General features: G+C 40.8%; 1 protein-coding gene across 3 annotated transcripts in view; it reads left to right on the top strand.

Annotated features, from left to right (window-relative positions):
- The window catches only part of CNTN5 (contactin 5), a 716,457-nt gene that overhangs the window by 686,323 nt on the left and 14,868 nt on the right, over nt 1–15,266 (top strand). For all 3 annotated transcript variants that reach the window (XM_068145236.1, XM_068145244.1, XM_068145226.1), the window contains 2 exons: nt 1,257–1,491; nt 14,354–14,463. In XM_068145236.1, the coding sequence (XP_068001337.1) occupies nt 1,257–1,491; nt 14,354–14,463 (345 nt within the window). The remainder of the gene's footprint in view (nt 1–1,256; nt 1,492–14,353; nt 14,464–15,266) is intronic.

Genomic DNA, 15,266 nt, shown 5'->3' with positions numbered 1-15,266 from the left:
TAGACTTAAATCCCTAAGGCCTGACATCCCCTTTGGATGCAGAAATTACACAGGCTGGAAGTGGTGGAGTCACCATCACTGGAGGTGTCTATGAAGAGACTGAATGGGGCGCTTGGTGCCATGGTTTAGTTGATTAGATAGCATTGGATGATAGGTTGGACTCGATGATCTCAAAGGTCTTTTCCAACCTGGTTAATTCTATTCTATTCTATAACCTAAGAAAGTCCCACTGTAATAGGTGTCACTGACATCATATTTCAGGAGCTCTTAATAATTTGTTGGTCTGTATTTTTAATAAGGCCATTCAAAAGGGTTATTGCAGTAATAGATCTCTAATAGTATCATAGTATCATTCAGGGTTGGAAGGGACCACAAGGATCATCTAGTTCCAACCCCCCTGCCATGGGCTGATGACACCAATTGAAGAATTAAACACAAAGTGGGAGAAAAAAATCTTTCTGAGCACAAGAGTTTGTTCAGTCCTAGGACAGCAACCTAACCACAGTGATTAGGAGATGTAACTCTTACAAGCTTCCTTCTCAGAAATAATTGTGCCTATGTGTTCACAGGTATAAGTAAAATCATGTAGTGCAACTGTAAGGTATCACCCTCACACAAGCAGATAGATTACTGTGGTGGTTTGGCCCTGGCCTGGAGGCCAAGTGCCCACCAAAGCCACTCTATCATTCCCCATCAAAAATGGACAGGGGGAGAGGGGGAAAAAAAGTATAACAAAGCCAGTAATAAGATAGAAGCAATTTTAATAACAATAATGAAAACAAAGCAATAGCAGAGAGAGAGAGATGTTAAGTCTCTACTTCCCATCAGCAGGATGATGGTTGGTCTCAGGAAGCAGGGCTCTCTAAGCTTGGTGGTTCCATAGGAGGATAGACACCATGGATGAATTCACCCCCACTTCCTTCTTTTACTTCATTCTTATATCTGAGCTGTCATCATATGGTATGGAATACTTCTTTGGCCAGTCTGAGTGAGCTGGCTCAGCTATGTCCCCTCCCAAGATCTTGCCCACCCCTCAGTGTACTCATGGGGCAAGGAAATGTTGATAGAAACAGCCTGGATACTTATTCAACAGTTGCCAAAACACTGCTGTGTTATCAACTACTGATGAAAAACACGCTGTGAGGAGAATTGACTCTACCTCAGCCAAACCCAATACAATTACAAACCACCACTGAGTGACTGCTTTCCAAATTAGTAAAACCTTGTCTGATCATTACCGGAACTTTATATTTTAGCCCGTGTCAGAAGAGTTTCAGAGCGGAGAAGGATTTGGATATATTGTAGCCTTCAGACCTAATGGAACACGTGGCTGGAAGGAAAAAATGGTGACATCTTCAGATGCCTCGAAGTTCATCTACAGAGATGAAAGTGTGCCACCTCTTACTCCTTTTGAAGTGAAAGTTGGTGTTTACAACAACAAAGGAGATGGTCCCTTCAGCCCTATTGTAGTCATCTGTTCAGCTGAAGGAGGTCAGTTCAACACAAAGTTAACTTGCATGTTATGAAGTATATTAAGCTATTTTTGCATCTTGTGTTCTGCCCCTGTACTCAGCACTGGTAAGGCCACACCTTGATTCCTGTGTCCAGTTCTGGGCCCATCAATTTAAGAAGGATATTGAGACACTTGAATGTGTCCAGAGAAGGGCAATGAGGCTGGAGAGAGGTCTCGAGCACAAACCTTAGGAGAAGAGGCTAAGGGAGCTGGGGTTGCTTAGCCTGGAGAAGATGAGGCTCAGGGGAGACCTCATTGTTGTCTACAACTGCCTGAAGGGAGGTTGTAGCCAAGTGGGGGTTGGTCTCTTCTCCCAGACAACCAGCATTCAAACAAGAGGACACAGTCTCAAGCTGTGCCAGGGGAGGTTTAGGCTCGAGGTGAGGAGAAAGTTCATCGCAGAAAGAGTTGTTGGCCATTGGAATGTGCTGCTCGGGGAGGTGGTGGAGTCACTGTCCCTGGAGGATTGAATGTGGCACTTGAAGCCATGGTTTAGTTAGTCCCGAGGTGTTGGGTGACAGGTTGGACCTGATGATCTCTGAGGTCTTTTCCAACCTTATTGATTCTATGATTCTACAGAATTGCAGAAATGGTAAGTAGCATTAAGTATGTTTTGCAGAGAAGGAAGTGAACTGACTTATCAAAGTTACCCAGAAAGCAAGACACAAAGTTTAGAAACAGACTTCAAGCCACATGAATCCTAAGGAAAAAAAAATAAAGAGCCTTTTAGTGAAAGTTCATCCTTCTTAACAGCTGGGCTGTTCTAACAGTGAGCAGAAAATAAAAAGGCTAGTTTCTGAGGGTCATCCTTTTTTTTAGTGGGTTAATCAGACAACAGCGCTAAGACTAACTGCATTCGCTTATTAATGCTCATTTCCTGGTTAATGGATATCAGAATTGCACAGACTGCAACTTTGTTCTTATTTTTATTAATTGCTAATTCATTTATTACTTTTATTAGTTCATTAGTACAAAAGTAGTGATTTTTTGTTTATGGCCAACTATTAAATGTTAATTACAGGAATAGTTCAGAAGAACTTGAAAATTTCTGTATCAACTTTGTGTAGCTCTCAATAGTATTTTTTTTGGGGGGGTGGGAGAGGTGAAACAACAAACCCACCTAATTTGCATTAGTAAAAGAACCTGTTCTGTATTGACAGGAGGTAGTGTGCAGCAATCTTCTTGTACACAAAAGATGAATAAATATTATTCAAAGGAGTATTTTTGAGCAGCTCTATTACTGGAAACAGTTTTTCTTTCCTATACTGTATTTGAGTTACCACTGCCTCCCGTTAAGAGAAACAGCACCAGAACAGGAGGACACAGTCTCAAGCTGCACTAGGGGAGGTTTAGGCTGGATATGAGGAAGTTCTTCATAGAGAGGGTGATTGCCCATTGTAATGGGCTGCCATGGGAGGTGGTGGAGCCACCATCAGTGGAGGTGTTTAGGAAGTGACTGGATGGGGTGCTTGTTGCCATGGTTTAGTTGATTAGATGGTGTTGGTTGATAGGTTGGACTCAGTATCACAGACTCACAGAATCACTAAGGTTGGAAGAGACCTCAAAGATCATCGAGTCCAACCTGTCACCACAGACCTCATGACTAGACCATGGCACCAAGTGCCACATCCAATCCCCTCTTGAACACCTCCAGGGAAGGTGACTCCACCACCTCCCTGGGCAGCCCATTCCAATGGCTAATTACTCTCTTGGTGAAGAACTTTCTCCTCATCTCGAGCCTAAACTTCCCCTGGTGCAGCTTGAGACTGTGTCCCCTTGTTCTGTTCAGGTAGTTGTAGAGAGCAATGAGGTTACCCCTGAGCCTCCTCTTCTCCAGGCTAAACAATCCCATCTCCCTCAGCCTCTCCTCATAAGGCTTGGACTTGATGATCTCAAAGGTCTCTTCCAACCTGGTTAATTCTATTCTATTCTATTCTATTCTATTCTATTCTATTCTATTCTATTCTATTCTATGTACAGTCCTAATAAAGATGTGAGGAATTTCATACTACCTTCACAAAACTGTAATATGAAGACAATGGCATTTCATACGAAGCTATAAAATATTCAATGTCTTTTCCACAATAGTCTCCAATAAATGTGTCAGTTTAGAGCCATGATGTAGCAGAGATTACCTACTGCTGCTCTCTCACAGTAATTATAGAAGTTGGAAATGTTGTTTTTGCTAAAAGCAGCCCTGTTAATTTGCTTGTTTGGATCAGCACTACCAAGTAGTCACATTATTATAAAAACAATTGTATTTTTAAGTGTTAAAATTGCCCTCTACAGCTTGGAAATTTTGCAGCTGAATTCTCTGTGCCTCAGTGGAAGAAATGATACTGTGATGCTGATGGTTCTGTTTTCATTATTTAACAATTTCATACTCTAATCAGAAAGTTCAATAAAAATAGAGGGGTTTGCAAAGGAAGGGAGGTGAAAACATAATGGTGGGGTTTTGGGGGTTTTTTTAATAGAGAAAGCTATTTTAACTAAAGCTGAATGGTGAACTGTAATAAGTAGTCCTTTGCTCATTATTTCTACAAGGCTGAAAATGGAATAATCAGCAATATGAAAAACACTTTTTTCTAACATTTCTTTTAAAATATGAACTTTACAACTTATCTTAATAGAATTATTAGAATTAACTTTCTATGCTCCTCTCAAGAAACAAACTTTTGTGATTCCAATTCAGCTACTTGAAAGTACCTACCCATCAGAGCTTTGCTAATTCGGTCTCTGAATGTGTCTGTATCCAGCTGGCGGCCAGTCACTAGTGGTGTGCCCCAAGGGAGGGGATTCTCCCCCTCTGCTCCACCCTGGTGAGACCCCACCTGGAGTACTGTATCCAGTTCTGGAGCTCCTATTACAGGAAGGATCTGGAGGTGATGGAACACGTCTAGAGAAGGGCCACGAGGATGATCAGAGGGCTGGAGAAAGACCACGAGAGTTAGAGCTATTCAGTCTGGAGAAGAGAAGGCTTGGAGGAAACCTTATTGTGGCCTTCCAGTGTCTTAAGGGGCCCTGGTGAGGGACGTTTTAGGGTGTCAGAGTTAGACAATGGTTGGACTCAATGATCTTAAAGGTCTTTTCCAACCAAAAGGAGTCTATGATTCTGTATGTTATGGTCCTTGGGCTGATCCAATAAATTCTTATCTGACTTGCCTTTCATCACACACTCAACTCACTACTTTCTATTACATATTAAAAGTGTTTTCCCATCTACAGATGGTTCCACAACTGCTTAATGGCATAATACAATGTAATAAAATATAAACATGTTACCTCTGCTAAGCACATAGGGGAAAAACAAAAAACCAAACCAAAACAAAATCCACACAAAACCAGTTTCCAGATTCTGGAAAAGAACAAAATCTCTTCTGTATTAAAAACTATTAAATGAATGATAGTATCTCTAGTTTCTGTATGACCCTCTGATCTACATTCAGAGCCTATTAGTGTTGGTTCTAACTTGTGCCTAAACAAGCAGCTTGGCATGGGGTATCTGATTACAGCAAGTGTCTCTGATGGAGGCAAAAGGCTTAAAAATAGCCTGCTGATTAAAGAATCTCAACAAACATGAGCAGAACACAGGTGGTTTTTTTCATAAGTACAAGGGCCAATCTTTTCATGTCTATCTCTAAGTCAGATATCTAAAAGATAATGTGCTCAAAATAATTTTTGAGGGACCAGAGATGGTGATAACCTAAAGCTGAAGCAGGATGGGGGGGAAGCCTGACTACTTATAGATCTTTGAAGGCATTTTTTCTCCCTCATTAATCTTTTGACTTCATAGAGAATATTACTAGGAGGCAACTAATGGGAGAGACTTTCCAGTAGCTCAAGATGCAGATGAATGTAATAAAGGAATAGAGAACAGAATGGAGAAGCAGATGAAAAAGTTGTTCGAAACTAGCCACCTAGGATAACCAGGAGGAAAACAAAACAAAACAAAACAAAACAACAACAAAAAAACACAAATATGATCCTCTGGAAAAGATTCCTTAATGCAGTAAAAAAGTATGAAGGGAGAGTCTTTCCTGGAAACATTAAGAAAGGGAGAAAAAGGAAACAATCAAGGAGAGAAGAGAAAGAGAGGTCAGATGCTATAGTGAAGTAAAAGAAATTATGAGAACATGGGACCCATTTTGGAGAGGGAGTGAGGATGATACACAGAAGATAAGGTATAGAAAAAAAGATGCACATTTATCTTCAATAAGAAAGCATAACAGGACACGATAGATGTTTCCCAGCACCAGGGAAAGACAAGCCCGAACCTTTCACAAAGGAATACTCTAATGAGGAAAAGTGACACCAGAACACATGGAGAGCACAGCAAGTTAGACTGCCTGCCAGAAGAAAGGCTGTGCATGCCTAAGGCTGAAAAGAAACATGAACAGAGCAGGGAGAAATCTTCTGATTGTACTTTCTGCCAAGAACATAATGGTATCAGATTCATGCTAGGACAGACTAAGAAAAAGAATTGAACTTTGGTGCAGGCATAGATGATTTTGATACATAGAGAATAAACATTATAAAGATGCAAGATATTGAAACAATGAAGAAAAAGTGTTAAGCTGTGTTTAACATTTATAGAATAGAATAGAATAGAATAGAATAGAATAGAATAGAATAGAATAGAATAGAATAGAATAGAATAGAATAGAATAGAATAGACCAGACCAGACCAGGTTGGAAGAGACCTTCAAGATCATCACGTCCAACCCATCACCCAACACCACCTAATCAACTAAACCATGCAACCAAGCACTCCATAAAGTCTCCTCCTAAACGCCTCAATAATGGTGACTCCACCACCTCCCTGGGCAGCCCATTCCAATGGCAAATCACTCTCTCTGTGAAGAATTTCTTCCTAACATCCACTCTGAACCTCCCCTGGTGCATCCTGAGACTGTGTCCTGTTGTTGTGGTGCTGGTTGCCTGGGAGAAGAGACCAGCCCCCACCTGTCTACAAACTCCCTTCAGGTAGTTGTAGAGAGCAATATATTCTTTGAAGACTTTCCTTGATGACTGCATTCCACTTGAATATTGAGGAGCTAGGAATGCCAGGACTACTAATACAGGCTTTCAGTACCATGGAAATGCAGTCTCTGTGTAGTTCTAATTCACTAGAAGAGGAAAACTAGGAACATCAGAAATATAGCCATGGAGACAGAATTATGAAAGCATAAAGCTATTGTTGTAAGAAGCTGGGAAAAGCTGTACAGATAAGAGTGATGGCCAGGCAGGCTTGTTTTAGTAATCATGACTAGACAAAATATGACCTACACAGGAAAGACATAATAAAGATGGTTGGATGTCATAAGATGCTGATGATGTGGTAACACATCAGGAAATACAAAACAAGTGTTTGGATAAAAGAGAATATCCTTGGGTTTCATCTCATTTTGTAAAAGGGCAATGGAAGTAGTGAGAGTCAAACCAGAGGTCAGTGGCTGATTACCCTGAGCAGTTTGGATGATGAGAAAGACTTCTAATTTTAGATAAATATTGCAGGTCAGAATTTAGCTCTTCAGAGTAATTTGGATAGTAAATACAACTCGTGACCTTATGTTCTGGCTGTGATAATTAGCTGATTCTCTATCTAGTACAGACTGAGAAGAAATAATGGTGCTATAGTCTTGGTTTGATGCATAAGTCATAGAAAAGATGGCAACATATGACAATGGAGCAAGTTATCATTAAATAGCTAAAAATTATTTAATAAATTGGAATTGGGTATTAAGACTAGAAATGAGAGTGTTTTGGAATGCCTCTGAGCCAAAGGTGAAAAATCTAACAGAAGTTTATAAGGCAAGGAATTATACGTTTCTAAGGAAGCACAGGGCATCTGAGGTTCTAAACATGTACCCACTAAAAGATTCAGGGAATTATTAGAAACTGGAAGAGCTTGTCTCTTTTGTCCTAGTGAAAAAAACCTGAGATTGGATAAGATAGAATAGAATAGAATAGAATAGAATAGAATAGAATAGAATAGAATAGAATAGAATAGAATAGAATAGAATAGAATAGAATAGAATAGAATAGAATAGAATAGAATAGACCAGACCAGGTTGGAAGAGACCTTCAAGATCATCATGTCCAACCTATCATCCAACACCACCTAATCAACTAACCCATGTAACCAAGCACCCTGTCAAGTCTCCTCCTGAACACCTCCAGTGACAGCGACTCCACCACCTCCCCGGGCAGCCCATTCCAATGGGCAATCACTCTCTCCGTGTAAAACTTCCTCCTGACCTCCAGCCTGAACTTGCCCTGGCGCAGCCTGAGACTGTGTCCTCTTGTTCTGCTGCTGGCTGCCTGGGAGAAGAGACCAGCCTCTGCCTGTTTACAGTCCCCCTTCAGGTAGTTGTAGAGAGCAATAAGGTCACCCCTGAGTCTCCTCCTCTCCAGGCTAAGCAGCCCCAGCTCCCTCAGTCTCTCCTCATAGGGCTTGTGTTCCAAGCCCCTCACTAACTTCGTTGCCCTTCTCTGGACTCGTTCCAGCAAGTCAACCTCCTTCCTAAACTGAGGGACCCAGAACTGGACACAGGACTCAAGGTGTGGCCTAACCAGTGCAGTGTACAGGGGCAGAATGACCTCCCTGCTCCTGCTGGCCACACTGTTCCTGATGCAGGCCAGGATGCCATTGGCCCTCTTGGCTGCCTGGGCACACTGCAGGCTCATGTTCATCCTACCATCGACCAGCACCCCCAGGTCCCTCTCTGCCTGGCTGCTCTCCAGCCACTCTGACCCCAGCCTGTAGCACTGCATGCTACAGTGCTGTCTGCAAATCAGGGAAATCATTAGGGATGGTAAAGAGCTTTTAAAGGTAAAGGACAATGATACTACACTTTAAAAAAAAAAATAATAATTATTATTATTATTATATAACATGTTATTATCATTTATCATAACATAATTATAATTATATGATTATATAATAATTTATATCTTAATATATTTACATAATATAAATTATATTTTATAGTATTGTATATAATTATAAAATTATTATATTATATATTAACTATTATATTGTCTATAGTGTATATTATATATATTATATTATTCTTATATAATTATAAACAATAAAATTCTTATTATTTTTATTATTACTACTATTACTATTACAACAAATGCAAGGCAGCCATTTGTATGCTTGAAGCTAGCTGGTCAAAAAGAATTCACATCTGCACACTTGAACACTGTCAGTCTCCAGATTGTGGCTGCATCCATACACCTCCTGGGTACCATCTCCAGTGAGGCACCAGCATATTCCTGGGCATATTCTGGGGCAGTTTTAATTGGCCAGAGTCAGTACTTCAGCATGGATCATGTTAACTGTTTAATTCTAGGACAACTGCATGCCTATGCTCAGGCTAAAGCTTTCTGTTTCTGTTCCTGCTTAGTTGACAAGTATAGACACAGCCTATCAGCACAATAACTATGAATGAGAGTACATGTAGTAGATAAATAATTAATGGAAATAAGATTCTGGGGAAAAGAGGGAATCCAGTCCTTTTCAAGATGAGTTAGGTCTTTTATGAAGGTGGTGTTTGGCTCTTTTAATGATTGTCACAATAGGTGATAGAGAATCAGTTCTGTTAATTTCAGTATCTGTCTTCTCCTTCAGGCACCTGATGAAATATCTTTACAAAGACTGAAAGACCTATCATTTTGATAAACAGTGTAGTGAATATTTCTAGGTATGAAATACAGCCCTGAGCAGTGCAAGGTAATGCCTGAAGACTCTCAGTCTTGCTTTTTAAAACCTCCCGAGGGGCTCCAGATGCACTTCTGTAACACATACAAGAAGTAATGATACTGCACAGAAGTTCTATTCGTGCCTTGTACAGATTTGTACTAATTCATTGAGCCAAGGAAGAACCAAGACTTTCAGTTATCTGAAAGGCAAAGCACCATACAACAGCCTTTGCAATTTTGATCCCTCATAACTTGAGGCCAGCTAGTGGATGATGTGATTTTAAACATGACTGTAGAGTGAAGGCTGGCCTGCTTAAGCCCACCTCCCTTGCTTTTCACCCTGAGCCCTTATTTAAGCAAACAAATGTATCACCCTTTTTCATTTAGAAGAAAGAATATGCAGTTACACACATTTAAATACAGTTTCCATGTCTTTAATTAAAATCTTACATTTATGAAGTGAAGTTTTCTGGCTGATTTCATAGCTAAAGCTGGGCTGCTTGGGGCTTAGGTGAACCTGAAAATTAATACATCAGCGTATTAGCTATAAACTGCAGTGGACTATTTCCTTTTCTGCCATCTGATCCACTTGGAGAGATCCTGTAAAAGTTCAACTGAAGCAATCTCCACTGCACTTTTAAAGACCAAAATCACCACCTTAGCGTGTAAGAGTTTATTAAGTATTCCTTTGATTAATGCCACTAACCCCCAGGGGAAGTCAGATGTGCAATCAATATTATAAGCACATCTCCTCCTTGGGTGCTGCCTTGTCACTTAGTACAAATGAGCCATTTATATTCGTGAAGAACTGAACTCTGAACTTTTAATCTGACAAAGCCTGAGTTTTACCAGTCCACTTGTCCAACTTGCATGCTGAGGTGAGTGAGTCATGCATAGGTTACATACTGGTAAAGCCTTAATGGAATAAAGTAGCTCCTTACTCCCACACAACACCCCACTGTTTAACAAATCCAGGTTATTCTATATTCCACTGTTAGCTCACCTCCTCACCTTTCTAATGTTTCTCTGTTTTAAAATCCTTTGCAAATGTACTGGTCAAAGTGAAAGTGAAAACAGAAAGTACTTGAGGAAAAGTGAGAAGTCACAGGGCCTATCCCAGAAGACAATCATCTTAGTTCTGTTGGTTTGGAACCACAACAGTGGTACAGTGAGACCACATCTTTAGTATTGCATTCAATTCTGGGCTCTCCAACTGAAGAGAGGCAGGGATATACTGAAGAGAGTCCAACAGAGGGCTGTGAAGACAATTAAGGGACTGGAACATCTGTCTTAATGAGGAAAGGCTGAAAGACCCGGGACTGTTTAGCCTGGCGAAGACTGAGAGGGGATCTTATTAATGTTTATAAATTTCTGAAGGGTAGGTGTCAAGGAAAAGGGGCCAGCCTATTTTCAGTAGTGCCTTGTGATAGGATGATGGGCAATGGATACAAACTGGAACACTGGAAGTTCCACCCCAACATGAGGGAAGACTTTCCTGTGAGGGTGCTGGAGCACTGGAACGGGCTGCCCAGAGAGGTCGTAGAGTCTTCTTTAAAGACTTTCAAGTCTCATCTAGATGCATTCCTGTGCAACCTGCCCTAAATGATCCTGATTTGGACTGAATGATCTCCAGAAGTTCCTTCCAATCCTTCCCATTCTGTAATTCCAACATAAGTAAGGACACGGTGAGGACTACTAACTAACCCTTATTTTTCCTACTTACCAGGATCAAAATTCAGGATTCTCCTTCTGAACATTAGATCAATGCAATTAGTGGAATTCCTTGTCCTTCTTTACTATAGCCATCTCAAAGACCTACAGAGTGAACATGTTTCCTTAAAGTGTGATTGCAGCAAATGGAAAGTCTTTAATTCAATCACAGAATATTAAAGGCATCATTAACAACCTTGCCCCCCCATCCCCTGCCTCCCTCTGCCCTTTTTTTTCCAAGCAGTATGACCTCAGAAGAACGCCTATAGGGCTAGCAGAATATCAGCATATTAACTAAGGAAAATTATTTGCCAGTGCCTATTAGAGAAAAAAATGGAACAAACCTGTCAAACTTATCATTAGTTTTAAGACACACAGAATAAAGCATGACATTGCAGTGAACTACAGACTGTATCATTTCAGCAGAAATTATATGGTCCTCATCTTATCTGAGTCAATAAAATATGCTATTTAGTCTCCATAACTTTCAGGCAGTCATAACATACCTTATTCCTAAATATGTAATTTCTATTCTTTTTCTGAATGCTTCCATTCTCAATGTCTGATATCATTGAAACCACAGCAAACAGTTTCTGGATGTGTGAGGAAATGCATTTTATTCACATACAAATATCCAAACTGTTTCTACTCCATTTGTTGAAAACAATTTCTTAAAATAGGAATACTCTGTGTTTCTGTTCAAAGCAATACATAAAACACTGCTAGTGAATGCCACGAAGAGGAAATTATTCCTGCATTTGTAGAAAGTGTAAAGGCTGCCAGCCAACATCTCGTGCATACCTCAAATTATTTATCCCACTGCAGTCTTTTCTGACAACAAGATAATTGCTTCAATAACACAACAACTAGAAAATAGCTTTTGCCACACAAATCTCAGCTGCACACACAAAACAGTTACACAGGGTGCAACTGTTGAGCAGAAAAACATATCATGAGGGATGCATTTCTTCACAGCACAATGCTTTCAGAAAATCGTTTTGCTCATTCCTGGAGATATTTTTTAGGATAGGATAGGATAGGATAGGAAATAGAATAGAATAGAATAGAATAGAATAGAATAGAATAGAATAGAATAGAATAGAATAGAATAGAATAGAATAGAATAGAATAGAATAGAATAGAATAGACCAGGTTGGAAGAGATCGTCAAGATCATCGCATCCAACACTTCAACCAATCCAACCCACCTAAACAACTAAACCATGGCACCAAGCACCCCATCAAGTCTCCTCCTGAACACCTCCAATGATGGTGACTCCACCACCTCCCCAGGCAGCCCATTCCAATGGGCAATCACTCTCTCTGTATAGAACTTCTTCCTAACATCCAACCTAAACCTCCCCTGGTGCAGCCTGAGACTGTGTCCTCTTGTTCTGGTACTGGCTGCCTGGGAGAAGAGACCAACATCCGCCTGTCTACAACTTCCCTTCAGGTAGTTGTAGAGAGCAAGAAGGTCACCCCTGAGTCTCCTCTTCTCCAGTCTTGGCAACCCCAGCTCCCTCAGTCTCTCCTCATAGGGCTTGTCTTCCAAACCCCTCACCAACTTTGTTGCCCTTCTCTGGACTCGTTCCAGCAAGTCAACATCCTTCCTAAACTGAGATGCCCAGAACTGGACACAGGACTCAAGGTGCGGCCTAACCAGTGCACTGCACAGGTGCAGAATGACCTCCCTGCTCCTGAAAATTTCTGTACATATTTTATGCTTATTAGTATAAAGTATTGCATTGCTGACAAACACTGCTTTGTATCACATCAGAAATGCTATTTTATTATTTCCCCCCCACACTCTGGCAGAAAATAAAAAAGGTCAAAGAGAGCTACAAATATTACAACTCTCACATCAAAAAGGATAAAAAATTCACAGCAGCCTTGTCAGAGAAAAGGTGCAGGGCAGCGGTGCCAGAACAATGCCTGCAATATGATCAGAGGAAGGAGGGGAGCTAATGAGTCAAGACTGATATTAGGCATCTTACTAAGGCAGTTTGATCGCTGAGGAAAATGTCTCATTTGAACTCAGGCTGTTCCATAAGGAAACTCCTTTTCACTAGCCTTGTTAAATGAATCCCATAAAATTGTTTTTTTAGGAACCTCTTTGATGCACCTCCCTATAACATGAAAGCCAAGACCTCTGCCTGCCCTTCAAGAGCAGATCAACACCTTAGAAATGTAATGAGCAGCATTAGGCCAAAGAAGAAATCACAAGCTCTGTGATTGCAGGGGAATGTGCATTCACATTTTTGCTGAGGAAGTATATTACACCAAAATGGTGGAGGAATGTCACTACTGTGTGCTTCACTCTCCGTTTTCAAGCCTTGTTTCCACAGCTTGTCTTAAGCAAATTTTCAGCAAAAACAAATCCAAAGGATTCCTTAACTCGTCTTCATTCATTATAGGACAGTTTTTGGACTATCTTCACTCCAAATGCACTAACTGGTGATACAAACTGGTGTTATGCTGTTGTGGCAGACCTCTATGAACATTTACTCATCTTCCCGACCACTAAAAGAAGTTGGAGCTCTGTAAAGGGTTTGGTGATATGAAAGCATAAAATAAACCTTGCCTGTGGCAACGCTGTTAGGCAGGCATGACATTTAAAGCACCCTGCAGCCCTAAGTGTACACCTTGGCCATACCCTAACAGCTCTGAAGGGCACCTACCCCAGTGGGATGGCAGAAGAGTCCTTTGCTCCAGAAAATCAGGAGGTCAGGAGTACAGTGTGTCCTATAAACAGCACAGAGATAGAAATATGGACACAGGGCCAGTGATAACACATACAAACATGGGGACGGAGCTTAATGCATTCTTTAGAAAAGTGTGGATCCCAGGTGTAAGACAGAAAATGTTGTACAGCAGAGGGAGGATAGCATGCCACAAACACAGGTGCCTGTGATTTCAAGGACATAATCACATAGTCTTTTTATGTAACATTTCATTTCCACTCTGAATACCACTTCTTGCTTGATATAACCCCAGAGCAGGACTGACAGAGCACCCTGTCAAGGTATCATTCACCTTTAGCTGGTGAAGAGAATGAATGCTGTATTTACATGCTGAATTTAGGCTGATCAAGGGCTATGAAATGGGGGTCTGGGTGGGGGAGCATTTACTTTATTTATTTAGTTATTTATTACAAAAATAATACAGAGGAGATGATTCTGTTACAATTTGATGCACCCATCATCGATGACAGAGATACTGATGTACCATGGCACAAATAAAAGAATACAACAATAATCTTCTCTTCATCTCATTCAGTTTTTTTTCATGTTCCCCATAAGTGTCATACCTTCTTGTGAGTATTAAGGCAGAATAAAGGAAGCAAATGACAGTTTCAGATGGGGAGGGTTTGATAAATACAAGCTGTTACAGTGGAGGTTTATTGTTTCCATTTTTCTTAATACAGAACCCACTGCCGCTCCCATCGATGTCAAAGCTACGAGTTTGTCTGTATCAGAGATTCTTGTTGCGTGGAAACATATTAAAGAAAGTCTAGGAAGACCACAGGGATTTGAGGTATGAACACAGAATATCATAATGAGAAGTCGTGTTGTTTTGACTAGCGCTGCGTTCTGTTAACATGTGCGGTAGTGGAACTTCAGCAGAAATTATGCTCAGTTTAGCATGTGTACCACTAGATGTAGAGCAACGGCCACAGCTGTAGCACCAGAGCATCTTTTATTTATTTGTGCCTGAAAACTGTTCAAAACCAGTTCTTATAACATCTTCTTGACACTTCAAAAAGAGCTAAAAGAACTGCAAGTGACCCAGCATGCCTCTTTCACAGGCTGGGGAAGATTAGGTATTGACTGTTTCCAGCTCTAAGTGACCAGTTCAAACTTGTTATTTACTGAGAGCAATCAACACAGAGAAAGGGAAAAGCTTCTGCCGTCTATCGTCCTTTCATCCCACAGTGGCCGAGGGACATCTGCTGGGCAGATCATAAAAGATCAGATGTGAGGAGGAGAAGCAGCAGCCACACAGTGTACAAATAAAGCTCTGCTTAGAGAGAGCCCTTTCTAACCTGGCAACTGATCTTCTTGGCCTTTGGGACCCAGTTGTAGCTTTGGGTCCAGTTTACTATCCAAATTCCAGGAATAGATTACACCTAGGACTAAGCCCATCCTTTGAGGCCACCATGATCCATCCTGACCTTGTGCTCCTCATGGAATAGCTCAGCTAGACTCAATGTACTGATTTGGGGGTGCAGGTTATTTGACCTGCTTTAGTCCTTTAGTGATTGCTCTTTCCTGATTCTCTACAGTAACAATGGAAAGAGGGCAAACATGCATTTGAGGTAGATATCAATCATTTATATG

Source organism: Melanerpes formicivorus, unplaced genomic scaffold (genome assembly GCF_026170545.1).
Source record: "Melanerpes formicivorus ecotype bairdi unplaced genomic scaffold, bMelFor1.0.p_v2 SCAF_1, whole genome shotgun sequence".
Taxonomy (NCBI): Eukaryota; Metazoa; Chordata; class Aves; order Piciformes; family Picidae; genus Melanerpes; species Melanerpes formicivorus.
The sequence above is the reverse complement of the archived record's forward strand: the minus strand, read 5'-3'. Positions and strand labels throughout refer to the sequence as shown.